Source organism: Hetaerina americana, unplaced genomic scaffold (genome assembly GCF_022747635.1).
Source record: "Hetaerina americana unplaced genomic scaffold, ioHetAmer1.1.p SCAF_1, whole genome shotgun sequence".
NCBI classification, from domain to species: domain Eukaryota; kingdom Metazoa; phylum Arthropoda; class Insecta; order Odonata; family Calopterygidae; genus Hetaerina; species Hetaerina americana.
Genome location: NW_027286069.1, coordinates 68,089,204 through 68,100,512, shown reverse-complemented (window position 1 = coordinate 68,100,512; position 11,309 = coordinate 68,089,204). Strand labels below are relative to the sequence as shown.

Below are 11,309 nucleotides of genomic sequence, written 5' to 3'. Positions count from 1 at the left end.
GAAGCTGGTTTCTAAATTACCAAGTAAAATAAGCCATACATTTATTGAAACCTTCGTGAAAGGGATTATCAACCCCAGAGAGCACACAGCCCACACAAATTATCACAAACTTTTAGCACCAGATGTCATTTTTCAATTTCTGAATATGCACATTTCAATGGCAAAATCTTAAATTGTAAACAAATGAAAAATTCAATTTGATATCTTTTCAAGCATACTGTTTAATCAAAAGTAGAAAGGTAGAGAATATTCGCATAGTATGCACAGCATATGAAGTGTACTCATTTGAAGTTCATCACAGAATTTTGGCTGAATTGTAAAATTATTATCATTAATACTATCACATACCCTGTAATCAGGTGCAGCTCCTTGCTGGTCATGCTTTAAGTACAGAGGGTCAACATTGAAAGCATTGACTACATACGTGGGATCTTTCAACCTGAGAACAAAATAAAACAATTCTTTGACATGCATGCTGGAAATTTCAATTTTAGCTGTCCCTTTAAAGATAATAAGCAATAAATGGTATCTGTTGCCAAAGATAATGAATGAAAATCTATTATGTAGTTTGTTTTAACAAGTTACATCCCACAATTTAGTGAAATGGTGGATTTGTGTTCTATTGTTCGATCAATCCCACTGTAGAAAAATGATACATTTATAAAAAGAAAAAGTCATCATCCTGCTTCAACCTAAGACATTGAAAACAACTCAATGTTCATTATTGTTACGAGTTGGTACTAGTTTTTCCCAAATTTTATTTTTAGAATTTTGCTATTTTCATTTATTCAAGATTTATTCCATTAATTACTTCACATTAGTCAGGAGTTAAAAAGTAAGTCCAAGTAATTATTTCAGGTTGAATCATGTCAGGTTCACTCATACCTGAGGGTAACAGAGTTTCAGGTATTGGGGTGACTGCACATCATAAAGAGTGACATCACTGCTAAAGTAACTTCTAGGAAATTCAAGAAGTTTTCTCGGGTTTCCCACCGGGTCAGGTTGCAGTACACCGACGTTTCAAAGGCTGACTCTGCCATCATCTTCAGGGTGAAATGTCGGTGTACTGCAACCTGACCCGGTGGGGAACCCGAGAGAACATCTTGAATACCATACGCCAGGAAAACCCGAGACCCTTCACAACTTCTAGGAAAGTTAATTCATTCAATAAAGTTATTTATTTTATGCAGAAATAACCAGATACATGTTAATTTATTTTTAAAGTTGTTTACTATTGAGCTTATCATAAGAAATTAAATTAGCTTAATTGCCACTGCATACTCTCAAATTCTATGAACTGAAAACTTGAAATCCAAATTGGGGTGGATACTAATGCAACACCGAATTGTGTTGACAGTGAAGATATGGCACATAAATGGCTCAACTTAAGTTTTGGTTCAGCTGTTTTATCTTGGCCTAGTTTCCATTCCCAACCATTTTAGTGTCAAGTTTACTGCTGTAGACATCCATGCATCATTAGATGCCTTTCACTAATTACTATTGCTATATTGTTAAATTTAAAACAAAAAAATAAAAATCAACTTTTGAAATAATCATTAATATGAAGTAAATATTGCAACTACCTACAGTGAATAGTACCTTAAAGTAACTCGTGAATTGATTAATGACAAATTTTAGCAATGAATCAAGGAGTTTAATTTCAATTATTAATTTACACACTTGAAAGTGTGCATAACAGTCTCTCCTACCCTGAATATATGAAATTCACACATTCAGGTTAAGAGGCCCAGTTTGGGGTCAGTACTCTTGCGCTTCCCATAAAGTTGTCATGCATTAAAAATCACAAGTCAGAGGCATACAAAACATTGTCTGGGGCTGCCACATCAGCTTCTGGGCCTTTTACTTCTTCCACCAAAGGGCAGCACCAGGTAACTTGGTTTTCAATGGGGGTCCCCAATGGCTTTATCCAAATTAAAATCTGGGACCTCTGAACTATTCCCAAAAAATATACCCACTAGAATATTACACCGGTTTCTTTCATAATATTCAACAAATATCGTAATTGATGTTCTCACTGACAACTTAGAAAATTGATTAGTAAAAAAATTATGATGTAGAAAGTGATTAATATATTATAATATTGGTAGAAAAACTTACCACATGGCAGAGCAATCAAAGTTTACCAACATCCATTTATGTGGATTGAAATTAAAGGAGTCGGCACAATCTATACCAGCCATCAGATATCTCATTTCAGGGCAAATGAAGGCAGAACCTGTAACAAATGTATTTTTCAGTAATGAGGATTTAGAGCAACCAATAAATGTGATTTTATCTTGTTCTAAACTTATTGCTAAAAAAAAGTCATAGCTGAAATATTTATTAGCAGCATATCAGGATATTAATATTATTATACAAAATTCACTATTATCAGGATTATTAAAATTTAATTGGTATATTTTATTCATGCTTCTGATCCATAGAGTACCATGCTCCATACCAATCCTTTCGCGTATTGTTTCCTTGTCTGTAGTTCTATCTTCTTTGAACATAGCAGTTATCTTTTCATTGCAAATGCTCTCTTAGTTTGAGCCATTCTTCGCTTGAGTCTGTAGTCATTTTCCATCCCATGTGAAGGTACTTCCGAGATAGGTGAAGGAATCCAGTTGATCTAATTTTTGTTCTTCCTGAGTGACTACTGTATTCCGCTTCTCTCTCCCACATATTAGGATTTCAGTCTTTGTCTTGTTTATGTTCATGTTGTATCTCTGTAGAATTTGATGCAATACATTATTGACCCTGGACGATCCTCCTGGTTTTCTGTTATTATTGCAATATCATCTGCAAGGCATAGCATATTTATCTCTTCTCTATTGATCCTAATTCTGTTTAATTCAATGTCTCATGCTTCTCCTATTGCCTCCTCCAGGTACGTGTTGAACAATGCAGGTGATAGGTTGCATCCTTGTCCAACTCCTCTGTTAATTTTAGCCTCTTTATGGCTTCCATCTCTCATTCACATTGTGGCTACTTGCTTCTTGAATAGCTGATAGATTATTCTTCTGTCGTTGTAATCTATTCTGAGTTTTCCCAGCAGTCCAAACATCTTGTTCTATTCCACATTGCCAAAGGCTTCCTGCAGAGTACTTAAAGAATTTTCAGAACATAAACTCCAAATTCCACTCTTCAAGATAACAAATTGAGACTATTTTTTGTCATATTCCTTCAGTTTTTAAGTTGTCATTTCTTTGTGCACTCATATGCCAATATAATGTCTCATACATGATTATACTTGATTAAAATGTTTCAAGAAATTAAGAGTAGCAGCTGACATGAGGGGATTGCCACTTTCTAGCAAGTGATGATAGTTTTTTAGCATTTAACATTCAAATACCAGTGTTATACCCACAGCCCCTCTTGACCTTTCTAACGAGAGGAGCAGATGGTAAGGTTGAATTATGATTAAAAAACTCTTTCCTTTTACTGCTTAAAGTAATAAAATTTCATTAAAGGAAAATGTCACAATGACTTAACTGATTAAAGATATTGGAGTATCCGCCAGACCAAATGTATAACCAGACAACTGCTCCAACGTTTTAAGCCTGGGAAGTATCTTAAGTTTAAATATTTCATATAACAAATTATCAAATACAGAGTAATTTTTATTAATCAATAAATACAACATGCTAGTGTGCCTTCATATTATTTTCCAAGTCTCACAAAATTTTTGGCTAGAACAAAATATGGTTCTCTCTCTCCATCCATATATTAACATATATTGCTGCCAGATTTAATTGCAATAATTAGAAGAATTTTTGCCTTACCAGCATAAGCAGCATCAACATGCAGCCACACATCATTACGGTTGCAAATAGGCCCAATCTCACTTAAGCAATCAAAGGCACATGAACAAGTAGTTCCAAGAGTTGCTACGACCTTTAAGAAAAACATGATACTATTGGTAATGTGCATAATGAATTACATGCTTATTTCAACATTAAAATAGAGGATGTGGATATTGGCTGTTGAAGAAATTGTCACAAGAAGAGAATCCTATAGCCAATAAAAATAATTAAGAAGAACTCCAATACCGGTATTTCGGTCACCTGGTGACCGAACACCTTGTGACAATTTATTTCAACATTGTTTACGCAAATTTATCTATGAGCAATAGCACTAACTAAAATGTCTTTCAAATCGTAAACTACATGTCTTTTCTTTTTGTTCTAAGCTATAATTTAATAATATATTTTATAATAAATAATATATATTGAATTTTTTTCACATCCCTATTAAATATGGTTTATTTCACCATATTTCAGTAGTTTTTGATGTTAATATATTTTCTCACTGTTCCCTTACCCCATTATGCAATTTAAAACCACCCAGTAAGTATCTAAGCATCACCTCAAATGAGATACTACTGTGCAAGGGTATTGAGAAAATCTTTGGGTAATTCTGGTTTACATTTTTCCAAATTATTCTAATATCAGGATTCAAACCATGTTTAAATTATTACTGCTCTACTATTTTCGGTAGGCTTTATATGTGAGTCAGGGCTAATTCTAAATCTTAAACCATGTATATCACAGCAAGAACATTGGAAACTAAATATTTTTAACAGCAATACTTTTCGAAATTTTCAACTTTTTAATTCCTTCATATCACAAGAATCAAGGCATGAGCCTTTTTAAAATATAGTCTCTTCGCAATGGCACATGGCCTTTACAAATTTTCTTGTCAGAGGGAAATATTTTTGAGTTAAGACTTTGTAGCTATGCAGCATTGGGATATATTTTTCAGTTTCTAAAAAGTGTCTATGAGAATACCATATTGGCATCAGATCTTGTAATAACTATAATTGCAGAGCAGTTTTATTGCATCCATCAGCATTGTCAATGCTTTATATCAATGCAATCTTTTATATCTCTTAAATGACAATCTTCTTTCACTAGAATGAAATACATATCTAGTATTAGTCTTTGCATTGGCACTATTGTCATTGTCTATGTTTTGTCTGCAAGTTTGAATTGTGGCAAGATAATTGAGATAAACTTCTAGTTCCACAAAATAATATGCAAATCCTTATGAAAGTGCTATTATAGAGTACTCTTTTGGCCTAAACTAATAAAGTGTCTTCACTTGATTGATTGGTGAATTCACTAGCCATAAGAAACAATTTTTCATGCTGAGGAGTATGCATAAGCAGATAAAATACATGTATACAGGATTTTAAAAATTTTTGCTGATTAAATATTAGTTAAAGGTGATGGGAAATATTTTCAGGCTAATTAATATATTTATGGTAAACTTCAAATAAATTTGCTTATTAAAAATGTGAGGCATTGGAGATTTAAAAAAAAAGCAACCAGAGAACAAAAAAATTCAAAGTTACAATCCACTTTGACAAAAAAGTCAACAATATTAAAAAATTGCCATCATAAGAAAATACGAAACCATAAAATGAGTCAAACTTGGTCTCTGCAACAATTAGCAGTCTAGAAAACAGTGAAAACATTATTTCAATTATTAAATTTCAGCAAAATGGTTAAAACCTTAAAATTAATAGAAACCATCCAAAAATTTTGCCCTCAGTTTGGTTGTAGAATAGGATAGATATCCTTATATTAGTAATAAGAAACTATACACACAACAGTTAAAAACCTTATCTGGAGTGATGGATAATTATTTACTCAACCAAGATGGAGGAGTACTTGCATATCCTAGATTTGGGAAATGTCCTCTTATTTACACCCATGAAGTAAATGCTAAAGATAAAAAGTATCCATTAAGTTATCAGTTTTATTTCAGGTTCATTAGTTAATTAGAAACTTACATAAAAAGGGATCAGGCCAGCTTCTTCATCCTCTCTTATAGCCTTTGCAACAGTATCTCCTCTAAGTTTGAAGTCTGCATCTGCCTCCAAGAGCCTCATTTTAACTCCTCCTAGCAATCCTGCTCTTTCCACTGATGAATGTGCCTGATCTGGTCATCCAAGAATAATGAATCACAATTGAGATGCACTAACGATACACATGGCACAACTAGATTATCAAAGCCTGCCCAATCCAAGTTACTCAGATAGTGAAACTTCAAGATGATGTAGCATTTTAAATCCATGGCTCATAAATATGGGTCCTGACTAGTGAAACATTTTTATGAATGAAGTAATGTGTTTTAAAAGTTATCCTCAGAGCAGATATTTTTAAGATTTTACATTTACAGACCATACCAATTATGGATTACATGAATCCATAGCTATAGTCATACATGCCTAAATATTTGTTCATAAATAGAAGGAATTAGATGGAAGAATTAAAAGTTGCATGTAATGCATGAAAAGGGCTAACAAGTCATGATTGGTAGTAAAAATAGCTATATACAATAGTGTCTTATAAATTCATACACATATTATGCGGATAAGTAAATAACATTTATCTTGATAAGAAGACTAGCTTGTAAGTTGAAAGTGTATTACCAAGTATTACAATGATAAAATACTAATTAAAATGCAAGTCTAAGAAAATAGTATATAGCCTAAGATAAGAAAATAGCATTACAAGAACACCAGGGCCTACATGGCAAAATACTTTTTTGATTAGTGGACGTTTCTTGACACTTTTGGCACTTGCCAGAATTCTCCCATATGACAACGCATACAATTTGTATGGAGAGTATCACAAGGGAAAAGGGTATGTAGTGGGGTAGATAGTTCCATTGAAAGGCCGAGAGGTGACATGGGGAAGAGTTACACTGAAAATTATGATTGCCTTAGGTCATAGGCAGTAATATTGTGCATTCCATTCATCCTGCAAATCATTGTAGCAGAAGGATAAACAAAAGAATTCAAGCGCGTGCATATTAACAAAGTGTGGACCAAGCAATTCCTCAATAAATGTGTATAATGGAGTAATGATCAAGATACTCCAAAATGATAATGAACATCAAGTTGATAAACATAAATGATTATTATCATTTTGGAGTATGAAAGAATTTTTTGTTGAAAATGTTTAAACAATATGTTCATGTTCTTCTCTCATAACAATGACAGAAAAAACTCATGTGAAACCAATATCACTTCATGCAAAGTACTGATAGCTGAGCAATTATCAGCTCAGACCATCTAATATCATGGTCATTCTGTGTCCTCTCCTGTTTGAAAACTCTTCTTAGATTAGATAGATTCCAGTTCTGTATTTGACAATAATTTGATAATTAGGTGAAATGATGAGTTTTTACATTAAAACAGCTATTTCAGTATGTTATAATGGTACATTTTTCTGAAAGATAAGCAAATGCATATTCATGCAAGCTAGAAAGAAGTTAAATAACATTAAGTTAGTTAAATGAGAGTAAATGTCAATGTGATTTCAACTGCTGGAATCATTTGTGAAGCTATCAATAAATATTATCATACTAGAATTCTATAGGACCTAATTGAGTTATTGAGATAAATAATTTTAAATAGAAGGCATTCTAAAGTTGGAGTTCAATAGATTGCACATAGATTGGATAAAAATAATAATATAATCTATTTTGAGCATATTATTGTGAATGGTAGGAAAAAGAAGATAATATAGGTAGATAGTAGGTAATAATAGATAATAGTCCCATTGTTAGGTATTCCTCTTAATGTTAAAAATTGCCCCATTTCTCAAAGAAGTTATAGTTTTTATTAGTAACCAAGACTTGGGCTAGCTGATATCAACATTTCAAATAGTTGTGCACAGCCAGAATGGAAAAAGGGAATTTAAGAGTAACATAACACTTAATAGCATTACACCAAAAATTAAAGAGAAAATTTTCCTGTATGAAATTAACAGGTATTCTTTAATTGTGTTGAGTACATAACACATTGTGGAAAATGAAAGCGCCAAGAACGTAAGCTTGATTGGCAAATGGGTTTGTTTAAGAGGGTAGGTAAAAATTTTCCACCAATATAAAAGTTACCCCTGAAAATTGGCAGCGGTACCCACCTGATGCATATGCAACAAGCTTTGATATAATTTTATAGTCATCCCAGTCAGGGTGTTCTTCCTTAACCTTCTTTATGATTTTTGCTTTTGCTCCCAACAATGCAACCAAAGTAGCTTCACTAGCTGTTCCCTATTTAAGGAAAAAATTGGTTAAAATAAATGTCAACCATATTTAGTTTAGTCCAACTCATTTTAATCTAAAATCATATTACTTCATACTCAGAAAAGTAAGTTTTTATAAAGTAGAGTCGTATGAAATGAGATGAAGTTCAGGAAGTGAATTACATAAGTACTGACCTGAATGACTCCGCCTCCTTTACCACCTGAGCATGCTAAAAAGCTTGGTGGCAATTCCAGCATCTTCCCAAGCCAATCTAAGGTAACAACTTCCAGTTCTGTGCATGCAGGACTGGCAATCTATGAACAGTTAGGAACATAAATCCTTGAATTAACAGTTTATATATTTCGTGAGCTGCTTGTCAGTAACCGTGACAATTCAGGCCCACATACCAAACTCAAGTTCATGATTAAAAGGACCATTAAAATAATATAAATTTTATTCAAGGCTGGAAACTTTTGATTAGAAAGTTTAAGGGACTGGAAAATCTCTGGTTAACTTTGGCCTCAAGCAGAATTTATTTAGCTGATGGTTAAACAGACCATACTAACTTCAATAATGCATACCATTTTAAATGTATAATAGGAATGTGTTAATCCCAAGAAAATTGTAAATTGTATGTATTTGTATTTTTCATATTGTTTTGATATTTTGCATAACATCTTTTATTGATATGAAGTGTAAAACATGTATTGACAAAGCCATGCATAATTCTATGCTTATGGTGAAGGAATAAATTGAATTAAATTGAATTGAATATTAATTTAAACTAGAACTCAAAAAGAAAAGATTCATATTATCAAGTGCTGGTGATATGTAGTACCTCACTTTGGAGCTTGATTACGATCAGTTGGTTGATTAACTTACCCATGTAAAACCAATGCAAGCAATAGCACCACTGAGCATATCTGCTACAATTGCTGGGTAAGAGTTTGCAGTAGGAAAATAAGCATGAAAAGATGGAGAATGCCAGTGTGTGACCTGTAATTAAATTAATGCCATATTTATTTTTAATTCATAGCAAATAAATTATCCTAGTACATTAACATAAGTTAAACCCCTACTTTGTGCTGTTAAATCACACTGCCAATCATACAAATCCTTGAACATAAATGAATTGATTGATTGCAGTCGCAAATCCGCTCCAAATATGACAAACTTATTTATGACATAACTGTACAGGCAAGGTTCTAATGTATGAGTGTATCAAACAGACAAGTTAACATTCAGCACACTAGCAAGCATCAAAATGAAGTCTTACCCCAGGCATTATTACTCTTTCAAGATCTGCCATTATATCCTGCCACTTTTCTGGCTCCTCAGGGGCCTCATCTGGAATAAGGGGTCTCAAATAACCAGGCTCAACAGTTGGAAGAACTCGCCTTGTTAGAACAGAAAACAATGGTCATGAGATAATAATAGACAGCTAATAATATGGGAAGATATATTTAAATATAGCTACTGACATAAGAACACCTAAGTCATGGATAATCAGTTTAGGAAGGCTTTGAACACTTCAGGAAACAAAAATATTGAAATCATAACTATCTCAAGTCAGATTACAAATGTTTTAAGTTCACTAAAAATGCAAAGATTCATCAGTTTTTACCTACCTTTCTCGGATGTTGTCATGATAATCCCCAATGTAATCCACCATGCTCCTTGCAAATTCTTTGAAGGTTTTTGTATCCATTTTTACTCTGGGATATTTTAATGTAGATCCTGTTAAAAGTACATTGAATGGAGAAAAATTAACCTACTGAAATGTAAATAATATTTCAAGATAACGGTATCTAATATTTTATCAATAAAGTATTCATCCCGAGTTAATAGAAGAGTAAAACAGAGCGAAAGACGGGACGGTATATTCTCTTTTCAATTTGCTAGGTCACCGTGTCGTACGTCCTCCGTCAATGAAAGTAATGCAATGATCTGTTATGTAATGGAAAACATTTTTGGGCATTTCCTATTAAGGTGAATTGATCTGCCGCCAGCCGAGGGGCGCATTTGACGTAAATAAAATACCTGGGGCACCGCCGCTCACCCCGCCCATTGGTTTATTGGAACCACCATCTTACGAATTCAAAGATTTTTGAAAAAATATTTAGGTCAGCATATCCGTACGTCTTTGGTTGTACTATGCCTGGCTAAATATCCTTTTCGTTCAGGGAATCTAGCTCTTAATCCTTTTTTAATAATCATGGCCAATTGGGGCCAATGAGAATCCCTCCTCAAAATTCAGGAAACAGAAATCAAGACGATCACATACAATTAGCGTGCAATTCGGTGAAGACTATTCGGTATGTTATTTACAAGGAATTTTATCGAGAAATTCTTTATTTAAAAGAGAAAATTTCGCGCTTAAATGTCAGGTTTATTATACAGATTTTCGTGTGGCACCGAATGTTCTAATTTTGGAAATTAAATACGAAAAAAACTTTATTTTAACCACTACCTCGACCTTGAGAAGGCGGCTTGTGAGCAATTAGAAGTCCAGCGCGTAGCAAATCTCGGCCAAGATTGGAAACGAGAATATGATCCAATTGGCTCTCGTAAAACTAAGTTTTTGACCGCAGGCAACAGTTCAGTCTTGGCATCATTCTATGCCAGTCGTTTCGTCAAACATTTCTGCGTAAAACAGTAACTAATTCTTTCATCCAAAACAAAAATATGATATAATGGTATATTGAATTTATATTTGTACACACTTTCATATTTTACTTTAATAATGTCCATTGTCAATTTTTTAACGGATGGGCTGTTAAATGTACAGAATTTTTTGAAAAATACATGTATTCTTAATTATCTACTATACTGAACTATTTGATTAGAGTTTGTCCGAAGTTTGGAAGAGTCTTGAATTACTGCAAGATTAGAAAGATCAAATTCTAGTTGGTATTACTTAAGAATCGAAAGTAAAAAACCGATTTTCTGTATTAAAGACATTTTCCAATGCGTTTTTTAATTTACTTTTTTTGTGATAAGCAATCCTGTTTATTTTCCTCCACACGTGAAATTGAGGTTTTTTCAGTTACTAGTTTTAAGAAATCCTTTTTTAATTTCCAATAGAAACACTAAAGGTATTTAACTAAGCGTCCTTCATTGATTTGCTACAGTTGAAATTATTGCCCGATTCAAGTTTGATAACTATCCGTAAACCCCACCAGGACTTAAAAATGTCAAAATATTATCAAATTGAGAAATGCCATTGGTTTTGGTAACCCTATTTAGGATATATTCATTATTCTATATCT

The 11,309-nt window shown here is 33.0% G+C and overlaps 1 protein-coding gene across 1 annotated transcript in view; it reads right to left on the bottom strand.

The window, feature by feature from the left end:
• Ddc (aromatic-L-amino-acid decarboxylase) overlaps positions 1-11,309 on the bottom strand; it is a 38,495-nt gene that overhangs the window by 6,372 nt on the left and 20,814 nt on the right. Inside the window, exons 2-10 of the mRNA XM_071583072.1 lie at positions 9,669-9,777; positions 9,317-9,437; positions 8,923-9,036; positions 8,235-8,354; positions 7,938-8,067; positions 5,798-5,946; positions 3,786-3,897; positions 2,119-2,236; positions 349-439 (exon numbers count right to left, since the gene is read on the bottom strand). Coding sequence (XP_071439173.1) covers positions 349-439; positions 2,119-2,236; positions 3,786-3,897; positions 5,798-5,946; positions 7,938-8,067; positions 8,235-8,354; positions 8,923-9,036; positions 9,317-9,437; positions 9,669-9,748 — 1,035 coding nt within the window. The 5' untranslated portion in view covers positions 9,749-9,777. The remainder of the gene's footprint in view (positions 1-348; positions 440-2,118; positions 2,237-3,785; positions 3,898-5,797; positions 5,947-7,937; positions 8,068-8,234; positions 8,355-8,922; positions 9,037-9,316; positions 9,438-9,668; positions 9,778-11,309) is intronic.